General features: G+C 41.7%; 1 protein-coding gene across 2 annotated transcripts in view; it reads left to right on the forward strand.

The window, feature by feature from the left end:
* Positions 1-21,399, forward strand: part of LOC131310308 (ankyrin repeat-containing protein At2g01680-like) — a 79,939-nt gene that overhangs the window by 55,942 nt on the left and 2,598 nt on the right. Inside the window, exons 1-2 of one of the 2 annotated variants that reach the window (XM_058337258.1) lie at positions 19,191-19,671; positions 20,563-20,673. The exons of the other annotated variant lie outside the window; for it this stretch is intronic. Coding sequence (XP_058193241.1) covers positions 19,621-19,671; positions 20,563-20,673 — 162 coding nt within the window. The 5' untranslated portion in view covers positions 19,191-19,620. Of the gene's footprint in view, positions 1-19,190; positions 19,672-20,562; positions 20,674-21,399 lie in introns of those variants that run through there. 2 annotated transcript variants of the gene reach the window in all.

The raw sequence follows: 21,399 nt of genomic DNA on the forward strand, positions 1-21,399 counted from the left end.
AAACCTTCTTATGCCCATTTGAGAGTCTTTGGATGCTTATATTTTGCATCCACACATGCAGCAAAACCATTGAAATTTGATGCTCGTGCTACGAAATGTGTTTTTATTGGTTATCCTTATGGGCAAAAAGGGTATCGATTGTATGATCTTGGCAGTCACAAAGTATTCACATCTCGTGATGTCATTTTTCATGAAGATCACTTTCCATTTTCTGGTTCTGTTGAAACATCAAGTCCTCCTGTCTTGCCTTGCCCATTTGATGCTCCGGAGGGGGGTCTCTCAGTCAGTTCACCAATCAACACTCAACTCGATCCACCACCTCGAGTCCAAACACGACAACTGATTCACCAAAAGTTCCTCCTCTCTCAAGTCCTCCATCTTGTCCAACACAACCGGTCCCAACTGACTCAATTTCTCCCGAGTCCAACCCACTTATTGATCCACCAGAAATCATTCGCCAATCCACCCGTCCCACTAAACGTCCAGATTATTTGCAAGATTTTCATCTTGGTTGCAGGCTCCCGTCTCACTCATCTCAATCATCAGACTCAGCGATGGTAACTTCTTCTAGCACTCCATATCCATTAAGCAATTATCTTTCTTATGATCATTTGTCTACTACTCACCGTGCTTTCACAACCTCTATCTCCATTGAAACAGAACCTAAGACTTTCCTGCAGGCCACTCAAGACCCTAAATGGAGAAGTGCTATGCAAGATGAGATTAACGCTCTTGAAACCAATCACACATGGTCACTAGCGTCACTTCCGCTTGGCAAGAAACCCATTGGATGCAAATGGGTTTACAAGATTAAATATAATCCTGATGGGTCAGTGGAAAGATACAAAGCGCGGCTAGTTGCTAAAGGCTATCATCAAAAAGAAGGTCTTGACTATCAAGAAACATTTGCGCCAGTTGCTAAGTTAGTCACTTTACGTGTTTTGCTTTCAATTGCAGCTATTCAAGGATGGCACCTTCACCAACTTGATATCAATAATTCATTTTTACATGGAGACCTTATCGAGGAAGTTTACATGGACCTTCCTCCTAGCTTTGGAGGAAAGGGGGAGAAGAGAGTTGCTTCTCATCGCAACCTAACCTCTTAGAAATAGGTTTGCACCCCAAGCGTAGAGCTAGGTCGTTGATAGCATATAAACCGGAAGACCGGATCGTTCCCACAGAGAAATCTTCTTTAGCGAATTTGGAATAGAAGTTGCTTAAAGATTGCGGCGTTCAAGCGGCCAACTTTAGAGTTTTGATTCGATTGATGAAATTAAACTTGGAAATAAACTAGGTTAAGATGGTCGAGTCAAAGGGATTGATTTACCCACGACTTAGCCATCAAACGGTTTCTTCATCTAACTCAAGAGTGGACCGAAACCATCCGGATCCACTAGACGAATTAAAAGTTGAAGACTACTTATAACTTAATTCAAAGCTCTAATTCAAATTGAACTCATTTAACGCAAGTGAGAGATGAAAAAGGATCATTCGCACGCGTAGGATTATCAAGCACGTAGCATAAGGCGATAGACTTCATTGATCAAAGAAGCCACCAACCCCATGATCAAAGCTAGAAATCATGGGTTTAATTCATTCAAAACCTTGAGATTAAGCTAAAGTTAAGAGAAACCATTTGATGGACTAATCCATAGGGTGAACCTCACCCCATGACCGAACCGATTAACTACTCACTCATAATAAAAAGACTAGAAAGCATGCTAAGAAATGAAAACATGATTAACCGATAGAATTGAAAACAAACTTGATTTATATAGAGATCTCACTAGTGGCTACAACATTAACAAACGAGAATTAATCATCCAACCACTACTTACTTGAGTTGTTGAGGAATTGAATGCAAGAACTTGGGAGAAATAACTATGGAGCTCTTAAGAAAATAAAAGACTTAAAGTGTAAAAGAGTACATAATGGCCAATAATGGCTTACAAAGCTATTTAAAGGCCACACAAATCAGCCATACAATGGACCAAAAGGTCCCTAAAATATCCCAAAAACATACTAGAAGTAGAAACTTTCTATTAATAGAAGGTTGAAATGTTCAGCACAAAAAGCTGCTGGCCGAAGGGCATTGGTACCAATACCTAAAAAATGAGGTATTGGTACCAATCCAACTGTCTTCTAATTCAGCATGATGGTACCAATACCTAAAAAATGAGGTATTGGTACCTCTGTGTGAAAACAGCAGAACAGGGTCAGCTTGGGCCATCATGCCTTCTCGTGCCCCGACGGCCTTCCAATGCTTCATTACATGATCAATGAGACTTGGCGGAGGTATGCCATGTTGCCTTGGTCCCACGGATGTCCTTGGAACCATCTTTGATGCGTTTGCCTCATTTGATACACTTTGGCTCACTCATTGCCAACCTTGACCTCCGGCCAATCTCCGAGGCTTCTTGTGGCACCGTTAGGCTCCGGTGACAATGACCATATGCCGCCGGGCACTTGAACTCTTGGTGACATACCGGAACGTCCCTTGGCGTACAAAATCGCCTTATTAGCACGTTTTACCTGAAATACACAAAAACGTACCTTACGTGCAATATCGCATAAAAACGATTACTTAAACATATAAAAGCTACAAATTAGAGGATTAAAGCCCCAAGATTATACAATCTTGGGTGCTAATCACACCCCCCAACTTGAACTTTGCTAGTCCCTAGCAAACATAATATAAAACTTAACAAACTTAAAACTTAACAATCCTTCCGATAACACAACTAAGGAACATGCGCATACCGTATCCAAACTAGCAAGAGTTCAAAAATCACAGTTCATCTATACCACAACTCGCAGCTAGATACAAAATGAACAACTAAGTACAAAGCATGTCCCAAGCAAGTAACAAAAGGCTTGTATTTACATCCAAAGAGAGGATACGCCAATATTGCAAACATACGCACCCACTAGCAGCCATATCCCACAAAAAGTGCTCGAAAAGTAGGCGATAGTGAACAAAAATGCTATGCCTCATATGTGGATAGCACTTTGATTAGAAGCGATAAATAAGCAACTAACAACTATATTAATGAAAGGAAACATGCCACAAACTAACTATGCTAAACATCAAATATTGAATCAACAAGGAATCAAGGCGTACTAAGGATCAACGGAGGACTTCATTAGCATATAATGACCTTGGTTAACAAAGAACGGTTAGCAAAATGGGTGGCGGCCATATCTAGCTTGGTTATCTACCCTTAACCGCCACCGACACCAAAAATTTCCAAGTCAAAGGCCACACGCCGGCCTTACAAAAACTTGCATATCTTTCTAGATAAAGATCAACTAAAACAAAGACAATAAAAAGATAAGATAAGAGGTGGGATGTCAACCACCGTACACCCCGACCAAGTAGAGGGATTTTCTAACTCTAGAACCACCGACACTAGTCCTCATCCTCACCACTGTCAACACCATCTCCCTCCTCATCATCTTCTTCGCTATCCTCATCGGTCTCATCCTTCTCTTCTTCCTCATCAACACTACTATCAACCACCGCCTCATCCGGTGGTGCCTCGTAATTCACCTTATCATTTGATTGTTGGGTATGCCAATTTAGCTCGTGTCTAAGCTTCCCAACCTCTCTAGCCAGCTGCCTTCTCTCCTTCTTATCCTTCTTTCTCTTCTCCTCACTCATCCACAAGCATTTTAAAATGGCCACATTCTGACAGAAAAGTTTATTCAACATGTTGTCTTTCTTCTCCTTCGAGCCAGGCTTAGTAGTCAAAAAGGCTTTCGAACTTTCTTTGGGAGTGCTAGAGCGAGACTTGCTCTTCTTTAAAAAGGTACTAGTGATAGGCCCAGGGTCGAGACGTTCCATCTTCTTGTAAGCATTGCCTTTCACACCCTGCTGCTTGCACAGAGTAGTTATCATGCAAGGAAATGGCATCCGGGCTGAAGAAATTGTATCATTCTTAAAATCGACCAACTGATTGAAAATGAACCTCGCCCAATCCACCACTAGCTTTGAATTCATAAAAGCATACATTAACTCCCCACTCTTTCGACTCGGCTTGTGCTCCAACCCCCTCGGATAAAGATTGTGGTGAAAAGCTGTATTCAGCACCCGAATATCATCCCTGAATCCCCCCACAACATGTGGAATCTTTGCATTCTTTGGGTTCGTGTACAACACATTGTTAATCAAACCATCATCAATTTTTTCGTTGCGGGGGTAATTCACCGTCCCTGGAGGAGGCCGTTCATACCCCAAGTACTTGGCAATAACCGTAGGGTCAATCATAATATCCTTGCCTCCTACCTTAGAGGTAATCCTAGCGGTGTCACTAGTTTCAAAACCCGCCGGAGGGGTTTTCATGTTTTGGTAAAACTCAGTAACGCAGACGACATTATACCCCTCCAATCTACGAGTCCAGAAATTCATACCTTTGCTCCGAATGCGCTGAATCACCAAGTGATCGGACCCAATGGATTTCGCCTTAACCTGCCTCTCATTTTTGAACGTACGATTCAACATACCCTCCTTCCATTCAATCCGCTTATCCGCCTGAACTTGTTTGCCCGTTCTGCGAAGACGTTTTCTGGACCTCCGAACCGATTTCCCAGCCGCTGGCTCGTCGGAGCCCGAACTGACCTGCTCCTCCACAATTTCCGGAGCAGGGGCACTAGAACCAGCCCCAATCTTTCCCTTACCCTTCTCTCGCACCATGATCAGAGTATGGAGGATGGAGAGAGAATTCGGATTTTTGACAAGGGTTTGGTAAAATTTCGGAATTTGTGGGGTGGGGGTGATTTTTGGGCTTGTAGCAAGGGATTGATGGTGGGATTATGTAGGAGAGGTATAGAATATGGAGATTAATGGAAAGAAAAGAGGGGAATTCGAAATCTATGGAAAGAAAGAGGAAATTTCGAATTTTGAAGAGAAAAAATGGGTTTACCTTGATTTTGATGGGTTAGTGCTTGAACCTTTGAAAACCCTTGTGATTTGTTGAAGAACCATGGTAATTGATGGAGAAGATGCAAGATTTGGGAGTGTTTATGGAAGATTTGGTGGTGTTTGGAAGTATTTTGAGGTTAGGGTTAGGAGTTCTTGGTGGTTATGGAGGTATAGAGAGAGGGAGCCGTGGGTTTAGAAAAGAAAAAGAAGGATCGGGCCTTTTGATCTCCTGGAACTGTCAAGTAACCTTTGGTACCAATACCACAAAATTAAGGTACCAATACCTAACCAACTGTCTTCCACTGGATAGAAATGGTACCAATACCAGGTTTTTGAGGTACCAATACCTTTTGCTGGTTTTCTGCGGAAACTACTTCCTTGGCCATTTCATGTTCCGACTCCTTGTAACTCACCCGAAACACCTCCAAACCATATGCAACATAGTAACACACCTTCCGAACGAACCTCCGAACATCCGGATCCCTAGGTTAATGAGAAAAATGTAGGATACGGACTAGGATACAAAATAGGACGAGGGGACACTTTTGTGGTTTAATCAATCAAAGAATGCCTTGAATCACTTCCAAAGTACGCCATAGATTCCATAACCGATTCAACATAGATATCAAACACAACTAGGCATGAACATGAGATTATAAACCTAACTAAGAGTTTAAGACAAAAAATGATGGGATATGGGTAAAACTTACTTAAAAACACACTCAACACCTAGATCACTCATCTTTTAATCATGCAAATGAGTTGAGATGTAGATAAACACTCAAGATCACATAAAACTCTTGCCATTTAAGAACTCAATGAGCATGCGCCTAGTTATGTTATACCAAAAATTATGTACCACGGAAGGATTGCACTAAAAAAACGAAAAATTTTAACCGAAATAATAAAAGCATATATATAGAATAAATATATCTCTCCCCCCAACTTAAAATGAGCTATGTCCTCATAGCATGGAGAACAACAGTATTAAGAGAGAAAGAACAAAAAAAATCATACCTCCGAGGGAATGTCAACCCCCGTATACCTCGACCAAGTTGGAGGCTTTTGCGTCATCGTCTCCTTTTGTCATACGAACAGCTTCCAAGGCTCACTCTTTCGGCTCTTCCAACGGAACCACAGCTAGTCACACAGGGTCATGGTCAAAGCTTTATTGGACTAACAACCGCGACACGTAATCGCACCCATGCTTAGGGCTCCTGAATGCCGCATTCACTCCAACTTTAGACCCAATCCACCAAGGCTGGTGTGGTAGCACGTTCACCCTGCAAAAGACTTAAGCTCGAACTACCTACTAAGAGACAATTGACATTAGAACCGCCCGGCTCGTGTTATCCGGGCGCCAACAAACATAGATACAAAAGAAAAATTAAGAAACACCACCCGATTTTCACGCAATCTCACGAGTCATACTTTTCTTCCCGTGTCTCACCGGCGAGGTAAGACACGGGTGGCTATACTAGACCGTCACATTTGTTACATCAACGCCCGAAGTAAAATTTACCGCCTGACCTCGCCAAGCAATTAAGCCCAGCGTTCCCTATGATCAAAACAAAGTGAGACAAGACAGAGCCTAGCGCCAAAGCACGGGAATATCAAGTCTCACCCAAAGACCTAAACTGCCCCCGATAGGGACATATCTGGTGAGCATGGATCATTAACGGCAAACTACTGCAAAGAAGGACTAATTAAAGTCCGATACAATGATGCATTGATGAAATCTCTTAATGAGAAAAACCCAAAACTAAACAAACATGCAAATATGTACAAGAAACGAAACATTGCCCTTACTAACCGGAGCTGGGCACACGATCCTTTTTTTAGTAGCGGCGTGCGGAGCTACAAATACCCAAGTCAATGGAGGGTACCCCCTACCTGGGGGCCGGGTCCGACAAACAGTTAAGTTCAGCGGTTACGCTTGCGCTCCCCGTGCAAAGTTAGTTCAAAACAAGCTAAGAAACAAGAGCATCAGAATAAATGGGATCGCCCAATTCCTCATCAGGCTCGCCAACGTCAAAATGACCAAGAAACGGCTTAAGCCGTTGGCCGTTAACCTTGAAAACATTCCCACTGGATTCATTCTCAATCTCTATGGCCCCGTGAGGGGCGACAGATTTAACAACATAAGGACCAGCCCAACGGGACCTTAACTTGCCCGAAAACAGATGCAATTTAGAATTGTACAAAAGCACTTTTTGGCCTATTTCAAAGTCCTTTCTAAGAATTGTTTTATCATGCATAGCTTTGACTTTGGTTTTATAAGAACTAGAGCGATCATAAGCATCGGACCTTATTTCTTCGAGTTCATTGAGTTGAAGCTTCCGCTTAGCACCGGCAAGCGGGAGGGAGGCATTCATCTTCTTGATCGCCCAATAAGCTTTGTGCTCCAATTCCACCGGAAGATGGCAAGGCTTTCCATAAACGAGCCGATATGGCGACATTCCCAACACGGTTTTGTAAGCAGTACGATAAGCCCACAAGGCGTCGATCAGCCGAAGTGACCAATCTTTGCGGTTTGGATTAACCGTTTTCTCAAGGATGCCCTTGATCTCCCGATTAGCTAGCTCAGCTTGTCCATTAGTTTGGGGATGATAAGCCGTCGATACCTTGTGCACAATGGCATATTTCCTCATCAAAGCCGCAAACGACCTATTACAGAAATGCGTGCCTTGGTCACTGATTATAGCTCTTGGCATCCCAAACCGTGCCAAAATGTACTCTCGGAGAAATTCGACTACAACCTGAGCATCATTGGTACGAGTAGGGATTGCCTCCACCCACTTGCTGACATAGTCGACGGCAAGCAAAATGTAGAGGTAACCGAATGATGTAGGAAAAGGCCCCATAAAATCGATGCCCCAACAGTCAAAGACTTCAATGATTAGGATGGGATTTTGGGGCATCTCGTTGCGTCGGGTGATCTTGCCCAAAGCTTGACACCGTTCACAAGACCTAGTATACTCGAACGTGTCTTTGAACAAAGAAGGCCAATAGAAACCGCATTGTAAAATTTTAGCCGCGGTTTTCTTGAAAGAGAAATGGCCACCACAAGCCTCCTTGTGGCAAAAGTTCATAATACTCTGATGCTCAGAATCCGGAACACATCGCCGAATAATCTGATCTGGACAGTACTTAAACAAGTAAGGATCATCAAAAGAAAACCTTTTCACCCTTGAAAGAAACTGCTTCCGCTCTTGAGAAGTCCAATGTGTTGGAAGTAACCCCGTTACCAAATAGTTGACAATATCTGCGAACCACGGGGTACTTGAGACACCAAAAAGTTGCTCATCCGGGAAAGTATCGATGATTGGAAGTTTAGATGTACGATCCTCAAACTCCAATCGTGACAAGTGGTCGGCCACCACATTTTCCACTCCCTTTTTGTCCTTGATGGTAAGATCGAACTCTTGGAGCAAGAGAATCCATCGAATAAGCCGAGCCTTAGCGTCTTGCTTGGTGAGCAAGTACTTGAGGGCAGCATGATCCGTGTAGATGACAATAGGCGAACCAATCAAGTAGGAGCGAAATTTATCCAAGGCAAAAACTACCGCGAACAGCTCCTTTTCAGTGGTGGAGTAATTCATTTGAGCATCGTTCAATGTTTTGCTCGCGTAGGAAATAACGCAAGGCTGCTTCTTCCTCCTTTGGCCTAAAACAGCCCCGACGGCGTAGTCACTCGCGTCGCACATAAGTTCGAATGGGAGGTTCCAATCGGGACTTTGCACAATAGGCGGAGTAGTAAGGCGTGACTTAAGCTTCCGAAAAGCTTCCTCACAATCATTCGTCCACTCAAAAGGGACGTCTTTCGAAAGCAGATGGCATAATGGCCGAGAAATAGCACTAAAGTCCTTGATAAATCTCCGGTAGAAACCGGCATGCCCGAGGAAGGAACGGACATCCTTGATGCATTTGGGAGTAGGGAGGTTGGCGATGAGATCAATTTTTGACTTATCAACCTCAATGCCCTTCGATGACACGATATGGCCCAACACGATGCCTTGCGTTACCATGAAATGGCATTTCTCCCAATTTAGAACAAGGTTCTTCTCCTCGCATCGTTCCAACACCTTATCAAGATTGGCTAGACACGACTCAAAAGAGTCCCCAAATACCGAGAAATCGTCCATAAAGACCTCAACAATCTTCTCCACCATGTCACTAAAAATACCCATCATACACCTCGAAAAAGTGCCGGGAGCATTGCACAAGCCGAATGGCATGCGCCTATAAGCAAAGGTCCCAAATGGGCAAGTAAACGTAGACTTTTCTTGGTCAGCCATGGCGACCTCGATCTGGTTATACCCTGAGTAGCCGTCTAGAAAGCAATAGAAAGCATGTCCAGCTACCCTTTCCAAAATCTGATCAATGAACGGGAGCGGAAAATGATCCTTACGGGTTACCGCATTTAGCTTGCGGTAATCAATGCAAACACGCCACCCGGTGACAGTCCGGGTTGGAACAAGCTCATCTTGGTCATTCTTTACAACTGTTACCCCCGACTTTTTAGGCACCACCTGGATAGGACTCACCCATTGAGAATCAGCAATTGGGTAGATTATCCCCGTATCCAACAATTTCAACACCTCCGCACGCACTACATCCTTCATAATAGGATTCAACCGTCGTTGAGGTTGGCGCGATGGCTTCACATTATCGTCAAGATAAATGTGATGAGTACAAAGGGAAGGAGAAATCCCTTGTATATCGGCTATAGTCCACCCAATAGCCTTGCTACGCTGCCGTAATAATGCAAGCAACTCCAACTCTTGAAGATTCTCAAGAGTTGAGGATATCACCACCGGAAAAGTTTTGTTGTCGCCAAGGTAGGCATACTTCAAATGGTCAGGTAGGGGCTTCAAATCAAGCTTAGGCGGCTCGACACTAGATGGCAAAGTTTTTCCCTCAATTAGTGGCAACTTCTCAAAGGTAGGAATCCACGGTTCCGCCCCACAAACTTCCTCCTCGTCTAGCAAGGAACAAAGATTCGCAACTTTCGGCGATTCCAAAAAATCGGCTTCCTCGGCGGTAAGACATGCCTCCAAATCATCCTTGGATAAGAGTTCATCCACATGATCTTGAACTAATGAATCGATACAGTTGACACCTTGAACATCATCATCATCTCCCATTTGACTCCCAACGTTGAACATATTGACCGCCATCTTCATATTGCCGAAGGACATGTTCAATAGCCCATTCCGACAATTGATTACAGCATCCGAGGTTGCTAGAAACGGCCGCCCAAGAATAACAGGAGTAGACAATGGCGATGAAGACGTCGGGCAAGTATCCAATACAACAAAATCCACCGGATATACAAATTGATCAACTTGGACCAATACATCTTCCACCATACCACGAGGAATTCGGACACTCCTATCCGCCAATTGAAGAGTAACCCGTGTAGGCTTCATCTCCCCCAAACCCAACTCTTGATACACCGAATAAGGTAGCAAATTGACACTCGCACCCAAATCCAAAAGAGCTTGCTCTACTCTCTTACCCCCAATAGTAATTGCAATTGTAGGACATCCGGGGTCTTTGTATTTAGGTGCAAGATCTGTTTGGAAAATTTGGCTAACTTGCTCGGTGAGAAGCACCTTTTTGTGCACGTTGAGCTTGCGCTTCTGAGTGCATAGATCTTTCAAGAACTTGGCATAAGAAGGAATTTGCTTGATAGCATCCATTAACGGGATGTTAACATTTACCTTTTTGAACACGTCAAGAATATCGGCATCCTTGGATGGGTGAGCCGGCTTTTTCAGTCGGGAAGGATAGGGCGCAGGAAAGGGAGAGACTTGTGGGCTTGGAGTGGTGTCGGCCTCATTTGAAACTTGAACGGGAGATTCCCCGTCTTCCTCCGGAGATGACTTGGGAGATTCCCCAAGCGTTGTAGAACTTGTTGATGTCGAAGCTGGTTCTAAGATAGGTGTAGCCGGCGGATTGACAACGAGATTGTCAACCGCCTTGCCACTCCTTAGAGTGATAATTGCTTGAGCTTGCTCGGGCGGTGGTATGGAAGAATTACCAATGAGAAGTTGACCTTGTGGATTGGCTTGTGGCTGGGTCGGAAACTTTCCCTTTTCTTGTTGGAGAAGCCCTATAGATGTGGTTATCTTTCCCATTTGGTTCTTCAACTCCCCCATCATTTGGGTGTTACTCTCATTGTAATTCGATTGAGCTTGCATGAAGGATTGGAGAGTGTCCTCCAAAGATCACCTTGGCGGGGGTTGATATTGGTTAGATCCTTGAAACGGGCCGGATGGTGCGAAACCTGGCGGTCCTTGTGGAAAACGAGGCTGCCCTTGGCCTTGAGCAGACCGCCATGGTTGCATTTGAGAACCGGGAGGTGCTTGAGATGGTCCGCCTTCAATCTGATTGTTCCAACGGAATCCCGGATGTTGTCGTTGACTTTGGTTGAAGTTTTGGGGAAAAGATTCAAACCGTTGGTTTACCGCACTAACTTCTTCGAGCGGAAGGTTGAGGTTACCGTAATGATGTCTGAAAGTGGGAATAGACAAGCAATTGTCGGTGGAATGGCCTGATGTTTCACATATAGCACACATCTCCTCTACCGCTTGCACTGCCTTAACTTCCTTTACCCCTTTCAACTCCAACTTCTCCAACTTTTGTGCTAGTTGCTCCATCCGTGTTTCGATAGCATTGTGCTCATTTATGGAGAACTTTCCGGAGCCACCGGGACCTTGGCTAGCCATAGCTCTATCACCAGCATCTTCATAATTCCAAGTCAAAGACTTCTTGGCCAACTCATCTAAGTAATCCCAACCGTCATCGGGTGACTTATTCATGAATCCTCCGGAGCACATGGTGTCGAGCAGTTGCTTGCTTTGTTGCGTGCAGCCCATATGGAAGTAGTGAATCAGTTGATACAAGGCAAAGTTATGGTGAGGAACCGCAGAAAGCAAATCCTTGTAACGCTCCCAATACTGATGGAAAGCTTCTCCCTCACGTTGCTTGAAACCTTGGATTTGATCCATCAAGAGCTTTGTTCGGCTTGCTGGGAAGAATTTCTTATGAAAAACATCTTGCACTTCCCCCCATGTGTTCAAAGATTGAGGCTTCAAAGAGTGAAACCATGTCTTAGCCTTATCCTTCAAAGTGAAAGGAAAAAGCCTCAATCTTGCTTGGTTGAGAAGCACCTCCCCGCTAACAAACGATTGGAGAACTTCCTCAAATTCTCGGATATGTTGGTACGGATCCTCGCGCTCCATACCATGGAAGAATGGAATGCAACGATGATAGTCTGATTTGAACACGAATGTGTTTGCAACAGTGGTGGGCCGTGGAAAAACTATCGGTGACAATTGAGTGACCCGTTCCGGATTCAAATAGTCCCGAAGAGTCCTAACCGGAGGAGCTTCCTCATCTGCCATTGATGTTCTTGGTGGAGAGTACGGTTGAGAATATCTGCTTGGTGGAGAGTAAGCTCGAAGATTGCTTCGAACACGAGGTGGAGAGCTAGATCGATGCAGCCGGTTTGAGCGAGGACTACGATATACCACAAGCATGAACCTTCGCTTTGACCGATTAAGAGCTATGGAACCGCTCTGCAATAAGAAAAACAGACTGGAGGGGCTATGCCGCCACCTCTCTCTCAAGACAACTCTGAGGGGCTATGCCGCCTCCTCAATATATATATATATATATATATATATATATATATATATATATATATATATATATATGCAAGAAAAGAAAACAAAAGGCAATAGATACCAACACTAGCTTCGTTACACCTCAATTTGATAGTGTGATCGGTTAGAGGTATCCACTAGAATTAGTATGCAATGCACAAAGGAAAATTAAATGGAATACTTACAATGGTTTGTCAAACCTCCCAATAAGCTATATAAGAAAGATGTCCCCGGCAACGGCGCCAAAAATGCTTCTCGTCGCAACCTAACCTCTTAGAAATAGGTTTGCACCCCAAGCGTAGAGCTAGGTCGTTGATAGCATATAAACCGGAAGACCGGATCGTTCCCACAGAGAAATCTTCTTTAGCGAATTTGGAATAGAAGTTGCTTAAAGATTGCGGCGTTCAAGCGGCCAACTTTAGAGTTTTGATTCGATTGATGAAATTAAACTTGGAAATAAACTAGGTTAAGATGGTCGAGTCAAAGGGATTGATTTACCCACGACTTAGCCATCAAACGGTTTCTTCATCTAACTCAAGAGTGGACCGAAACCGTCCGGATCCACTAGACGAATTAAAAGTTGAAGACTACTTATAACTTAATTCAAAGCTCTAATTCAAATTGAACTCATTTAACGCAAGTGAGAGATGAAAAAGGATCATTCGCACGCGTAGGATTATCAAGCACGTAGCATAAGGCGATAGACTTCATTGATCAAAGAAGCCACCAACCCCATGATCAAAGCTAGAAATCATGGGTTTAATTCATTCAAAACCTTGAGATTAAGCTAAAGTTAAGAGAAACCATTTGATGGACTAATCCATAGGGTGAACCTCACCCCATGACCGAACCGATTAACTACTCACTCATAATAAAAAGACTAGAAAGCATGCTAAGAAATGAAAACATGATTAACCGATAGAATTGAAAACAAACTTGATTTATATAGAGATCTCACTAGTGGCTACAACATTAACAAACGAGAATTAATCATCCAACCACTACTTACTTGAGTTGTTGAGGAATTGAATGCAAGAACTTGGGAGAAATAACTATGGAGCTCTTAAGAAAATAAAAGACTTAAAGTGTAAAAGAGTACATAATGGCCAATAATGGCTTACAAAGCTATTTAAAGGCCACACAAATCAGCCATACAATGGACCAAAAGGTCCCTAAAATATCCCAAAAACATACTAGAAGTAGAAACTTTCTATTAATAGAAGGTTGAAATGTTCAGCACAAAAAGCTGCTGGCCGAAGGGCATTGGTACCAATACCTAAAAAATGAGGTATTGGTACCAATCCAACTGTCTTCTAATTCGGCATGATGGTACCAATACCTAAAAAATGAGGTATTGGTACCTCTGTGTGAAAACAGCAGAACAGGGTCAGCTTGGGCCATCATGCCTTGTCGTGCCCCGACGGCCTTCCAATGCTTCATTACATGATCAACGAGACTTGGCGGAGGTATGCCATGTTGCCTTGGTCCCACGGATGTCCTTGGAACCATCCTTGATGCGTTTGCCTCATTTGATACACTTTGGCTCACTCATCGCCAACCTTGACCTCCGGCCAATCTCCGAGGCTTCTTGTGGCACCGTTAGGCTCCGGTGACAATGACCATATGCCGCCGGGCACTTGAACTCTTGGTGACATACCGGAACGTCCCTTGGCGTACAAAATCGCCTTATTAGCACGTTTTACCTGAAATACACAAAAACGTACCTTACGTGCAATATCGCATAAAAACGATTACTTAAACATATAAAAGCTACAAATTAGAGGATTAAAGCCCCAAGATTATACAATCTTGGGTGCTAATCAAGAGTATGCAAGCTTCATATATCATTGTACAGCTTAAAACAAGCATCAAGACAATGGTTTGTGAAGTTCTCTTCAGCTCTTACTGATGCTGGATACAAGCAATCTAAGGCTGATTATTCATTATTCATTCGCTCCACAGAAAATAGCTTTACGGCTATTCTTGTTTACGTTGATGATGTTATCTTGGCTGGAAATGATTTGGAGCAGATTCAAGAACTCAAGAAATTTTTGGGTGATCGTTTCAAGCTTAAGGATATTGGAAACTTGAAATACTTTTTGGGCATAGAAGTTGCTCGTTCAGCAAAAGGAATTTTCTTGTGCCAAAGGAAATATGCACTCGAGATCCTTGAAGACACGGGATTCGTAGGTGCAAAACCAGCTAAGTTCCCCATGGAACAAAATTTGAAGCTTACTGAGCATGATGGGGCACTTATAGAAGATCCTTCTTCATATCGCAGGCTTGTTGGGCACTTGATTTATTTGACTATCACACGGCCAGACTTGGTGTATGCTGTACATGTATTAAGCCAATTCATGGATAAACCACGTGTTCCTCATTTAGACGCAGCTCATAAAGTACTGAGATATCTTAAGCAAACACCTAGGCAAGGAATTCTCTCGTCATCAACCAGTTCAATCCAGTTGAATGCCTTTTGTGATGCGGACTGGGCCCGATGCATGTAGAGATACTCGGCGGTCGATTACTGGATATTGTATATTACTTGGGCAGACACCAATATCATGGAAAGCAAAGAAGCAAATGACTGTGTCTTGCTCATCGGCTGAAGCGGAATATGGGGCCAACTGTAACTTCTTGTGAAATAACTTGGTTAAAGCTTGTTTTGGATGATTTAAAAGTCAAACGCCCACAACCAGCCAACCTATATTGTGACAACAAAGCCGCCCTTCATATTGCTTCGAACCCTGTTTTTCATGAACGGACGAAACACATAGAAATAGACTGCCACTTAGTCCGTGAGAAGCTACGAGCTGGTATTATTCAAACTGCTCATGTGTCCACACTTGAGCAACCAGCAGATCTCTTTACCAAGGCTCTTGGTCCATCACAGTTTCAGTATTTGCTAGGCAAGTTGGGTGTCTTGAACATACACTCCAACTTGAGGGGGAATGTTAAAGAATGACGAAATCAACTCCAATTGATTTGTGTCACATGTAAAATATGATTTCCATATCTATTGTATAGCTTGATTACGGGATGTAATTATAGGATTTGTAGGCATGATTTCAGGTATGTTATAGACATGATCCTAGGGATATGATCTATATCTGTGTGTATATATTCCAGCCTTACGAATGAAAATATTATTAAGTCTTCTACACCTATTTGATTTCTTTTCAGAGAGAGAGAGAGAGAGAGAGAGAGAGAGAGAGAGAATTTGGCTGGGGGGCACAATGAACCAGAGATCAATGAAATTCAACGACAGCTTTCGCATTTCCGAAGACGTTTGGATAGCAATATATGGATCAATGAACAGGAACGAGAGTCTTTCAAAGAACAGTTGCATACCAATCCAGAGTTTGCCGAGACTCTAGATTCGCGACAACGATCGCTCCTTCACTTGGCATCGGCTAATGGACACATTAAGATTGTCAGAGTATTAACAGTGGTGAGACCAAAGATGTGTCTATCTCGTGACCAAGACGGTGCAAACCCTCTTCATGTTGCAGCTATGAGAGGAAAGGTCGAGGTCTTGAAGGAGTTGCTTCAAGCTAACCCTCAAGCAGCTCAAGCTAGGATGGACAATAGTGAAAGAGAGACTATCTTACACCTATGCGTCAAATATGATCAGCTAGATTGTAAAAAGATATTGTTGTGGAAATACCTTAGGGATAATGAGTTTGTCAATGCTAAAGATAATGCTGGCAACACTATACTATACCTTGCTAGTATGATAATTCAAGACCAAATTTTGTACTTCTTACTTGAATAGTTTTATTTATTTTTGATAGCCGGATGTCCGGACCAACTTGCGCACAACTCAACTAACTCCGGCCGGGACCTCAAAATTAACGACCACTACAAGAAAAAACACAATTGCCGACTAAAGGTTTAGTCGCCTAATGTGACCTTTTTAGTCGCGAAATGGTTTTCCCGACTAAATAATTTAGTCGGCAATTTAGTCGAGGAATGAGAGTCGGCAAATGTAATTGCCGACTAAACCTTGTTTAGTCGGCTAATGTATGGTTTTAGCGACTAAAAAACTTAGTCGCGGTTTTCTATTTACTTTAGTCGGGAAATTTAGTCGGCAATGGTGTAATTCCTTGTAGTGGACTTATTTTGTGTAATAGCATGTTCCTTCTTCACTTTTCAGACTTATAAACATTCATAGTTGGATTCATCCCAACTTGCTGAAGAAAGGAATCGGAAAAAATAAGAAATAAAGATTTATTTAAAATCAACACAGAAAAGTAGCCAGAGTAACTAAATTGTCGTTTGGTTCTTAGTATTGGTTATTCTTCGAAGTTGTTTTAACAAAAAATATAAGTTGAATTTTTAAGTTGAGAACCTAGATTATATTCCAGATTAATCTTGAAGTTCTAGTAGATATTTCTCTATTCAGAGATTAATGTTTTGCATGTTTCGTATCTTAATCTCTCCCAAAAAAATTCATGAATGTCAAAAACCAAAAATATGTGAAATAATAAAGAAAAACATATAGCTGGTCTGTGCTCTAACATTTTTCAACTGTGCGATGTGAATGTACTATTTACACACATACACACACGCACCCCCTCAATGATTCGAGCAGTATTCATTGAATGATTAGATGAAAAACATGACCAGAAAGTGCTTTATCTAAGCAGTTTTTATTGACCGATTCGATGAAAAATTGCTCAGATGAAGCAATTTTTGGTCTTTTTTTTTTTTTTGCTGAACCTTTAAAATCACATTCTAAACACATTGAATAGTTTGAATCATCGAAATTTGATCGAGAAAGGAGAGATCTGCATTTTAGCAAAATGATGCATGTATGTCTTTCTCGGACAATTATTATTGTTATTATTATTTTGATAAGGTCATGAAACATTTAAAATGCAACAAGTCAGGACACATCTTTCAAAATTTTCTGCCATCATTTTCTTAGGATCCGGAATGGACCCAAATTGAATCTTCGTGAATAGCAAAGCTGCTGCCAGCCTGCCTCACCAGAATCCAATAAAGAACTCCGTCAATTGTCGCACTCTCATCCAAGGGAGATGAAGCTATAATAACAAAAGGTGGGCCTCACCCAAAATAGAGTTACAATCCTCACTAGGATCTTTAGAATTATTGAAGACAACCAACCTCTCATTATTTGAAGGGAAACCACATAATGTTTTGCTTTTGCTTTTAATCATTGAAGGAAGACTTGGAACCATCTAGGGAAAATTTCACTGACCTCCCCTGAGGTTTCTGTTTCTAACACGAACAGAAACCTCCCCTGAAGTTTCTGAAATGACACTGCCCTCTCCTCCTTTACCTGACAATACCAAACGACCCGCCTCTGTTACCAGCACGTTAAAAAATGGATGGAGAAGATGATGTAATTGTACTATTCTTTTTACAATACTTATACTACTCTTACTAGACTCTTTACCCCTTTCATTTATAAAATACAAAGTACAAACATCACTACACTTTGAGGTTTTGTCCTTATTAAAAAGGATTTACATTTGTTAATTTTTTGTCAAACTTTTGTGAATTATTGGTTCATCTCGATAAGAGGAACTGAAAAAGTAAAAAATTAAAACTTTTATCAAATATTTTGAGAAATTCAATATTTTGGGTAAAAGTAATAATTGTATACTCTTTTGATTTCTCTCGTTGAGACAAAACAATAATTCACAAAAATTTAACGCAAAACTAGCAAATACGAAAAAAATTCAAATATGAACAAAAAAACAAAAAGCCTAAAAATCCCACAAACAAGCCCGCACGAAAAAATTCGAATATGAACAAAAATCAAAAAGCTTTAAAATACCACAAACAAACTCCGTAAAAAACCAAAAAAGCCTAAAAATCCCACAAACAAGCATGTACCCTCCGTTGCCAGTAGTTTAGAAAATGTACATGTGCAAAAATACGTACATATTCTAAACTGCTGGCAACAGAGGGTACGGGCTTGTTTGTGGGATTTTTAGGCTTTTGATTTTTGTTCATATTCAAATTTTTTCATGCGGGCTTGTTTGTGAGATTTTTAAGTTTTTTGGTTTTTGTTTATATTTGAATTTTTTTCGTATTTGTTAGTTTTGCGTTAAATTTTTGTGGATTATTGGTTTGTCTCAATGAGAGGAATCAAAAGAGAATAAAATTATTATTTTTACCCAAAATATTGAATTTCTCGAAATATTTGGTAAAAGTCTTAATTCTTTTACTTTTTCAATTCCTCTTATCGAGATGAACCAATAATTCACAAAAAAATTGACAGAAAATTAACAAATGTGAATCCTTTTAAATAAGGACAAAAACTCAAAGTGAAACGAGCACAAAGTGTAGTAATATTTGTATTTTATATTTTATAAATAAGAGGTAAAAAGTCTGGTGAGAATAGTATAGATATTGTAAAAAGAATAGTACAACATCACCTTCTCCATCCATTTTCTAACGTTCGGGTAACGGAGGGGGTGTCCTTTGGTATTGTCAGGTAAAGGAGGGGAGGGCAGTGTTATTTCAGAAACCTTAGGGGAGGTTTCTGTTCGTGTCAGAAACCTCAGGGGAGGCCAGTGAAATTTGCCCCAAATATCTAAGTCTGCAATGGAAATAAATTTTGCATACTCGCTGTGAACCACAAGCATTCAATTGAGAGAGAGAGAGAGAGAGAGAGAGAGAGAATGGCGGAGGGGCACAATGAACCAGAGATCAATGAAATTCAACGACAGCTTTTGCATTTCCAAAGACGTTTGGATAGCAATATAAAGATCAATGAACAGGAACGAGAGTCATTCGAAGAACTGTTGCATACCAATCCAGAGCTTTTCAAAGCTCTAGATCCACAACAACAATCCCTCCTTCACTTGGCATCGGCTAATGGACACATTGAGATTGTTAGAATATTGACAGAGGAGAGACCAGAGATGTGTCTAGCTTGTGACCGAGATGGTGCAAACCCTCTTCATGTTGCAGCTACGAAAGGAAAGGTCGAGGTCTTGGAGCAGTTGCTTCAAGCTAACCCGCGTGCAGCTCGAGCTAGGGTGAACAAAAATGAAAAAGAGACTATCTTGCACTTATGCGTCAAACATAACAAGCTACAGTGTGTTAGAACATGTGTGAACGTTGAGTCCCACATCGGATAAACAGAAAAAGAGTTGGACCTTAATATACACTTAGATGGCTCACCACTTATAAGGCTTAGCCTTTTAAGTGGATATGGATCATTCAATGTATATTGGGCCCAAGTAATGTGGTGGACTCTTTGCCGTTACTCCCTCATAAAATTGGGCCTTGAGCACGCAGTGGCGGGTCGATGTATCGAACAAACTCCCAACAAATGGTATCAGAGCCAGGTTGACGATCTATGGGAAAACTCTCAGCGCACCATTGAATGGGTTTGCACAGAAGACACTCGTGGAGCGGTATAAAGTCCAAAAAGGTGACTCTCGATGAAGCAAGGTGGCTCGATGTTGGAGTGCTGTATTGGATGGCTCATTGTCGATGGAGTTGACTCGTCGGGGAGCATGGTGCTGGTGAATGAGCACGTTGGCTCTCAATGGAGTTCTCGTCGGGGAGCATGGTGCCGGTGACTAGGCACGTTGGCTCTCAATTGAGATAACTCTGAATCGATTGAGTGGGTGCAGAATAAGCCCAGTTCGGGAGATAGGGTTGAGAGTTATAGATCAGAATCAAGGGGGAGCTTGGATGCAGAGAGAGGTTAAGGCCCAATGGTCGGTTCACACATGAGGGGGAGATTTGTTAGAACATGTGTGAACGTTGAGTCCCACATCGGATAAACAGAAAAAGAGTTGGACCTTAATATACACTTAGATGGCTCACCACTTATAAGGCTTAGCCTTTTAAGTGGATATGGATCATTCAATGTATATTGGGCCCAAGTAATGTGGTGGACTCTTTGCCGTTACTCCCTCATAAAATTGGGCCTTGAGCACGCAGTGGCGGGTCGATGTATCGAACAAACTCCCAACACAGTGTCTAGATGTATTGTTGGAGAAATACTTAAGAGATGAGGAGTTTGTCAATGCCAAAGATAATACTGGCAACACTATACTACACCTTGCTGTGTTGGATCGAAGATACAAGGTACGTTAGACCACAATCAAGGTTTTAGTTTGGCATCAATACTTTTGAAGTATGATAATTCGAGACCAAATTTTGTACACTTCTTACTTGAATAGTTTCATTTGTTTTTGATAACCGAATGTCCAGACTAACTTACGCACACCTCAACTAACTCCGGGACCTTAAAATTAACGACTTATTTTGTGTAATAGCGTGTTCTTTCTTCACTTTTCAGACTTATAAACATTCATAGTTGGATTCATCCCAACTTGCTCAAGATAGGAATCGGAAAAAATAAAAAATAAAGATTTATTTAAAATCAACACAGAAAAGTAGCCAGAGTAACTAAATTGTTGTTCGGTTAATTCTTACTATTGGTTATTCTTCGAAGTTGTTTTATCAAAAAATATAGGGAAAAAAACTGTAATAGTCCTTGTAGTTAGTGTTCGTGTCAATTTGGTCCATGTAGTTATAATTGGCTCGATTTACATTCTGTACTTTTCATTTTGTTTCAATTCGGTCCTATTACTAACTTCCGTTAGTCCGCCGTTAGTCCTTTAAATAGCAAAATCATATAACGCCCTTTTTTGGGGTTAAAACAGACCCGTTCGGCTAAATAAGCCAACTTTCTTATTTTTTGTCATTATTCAATTTTTTTTTTCGTATTTGTTAGTTTTTCGTCAAATTTTTGGGGTTATTGCATCATCATAACAAGAAGAATCTAAAAAGTAAAAAATTATTATCGAA

This window comes from Rhododendron vialii, chromosome 12a (genome assembly GCF_030253575.1).
Source record: "Rhododendron vialii isolate Sample 1 chromosome 12a, ASM3025357v1".
Taxonomy (NCBI): Eukaryota; Viridiplantae; Streptophyta; class Magnoliopsida; order Ericales; family Ericaceae; genus Rhododendron; species Rhododendron vialii.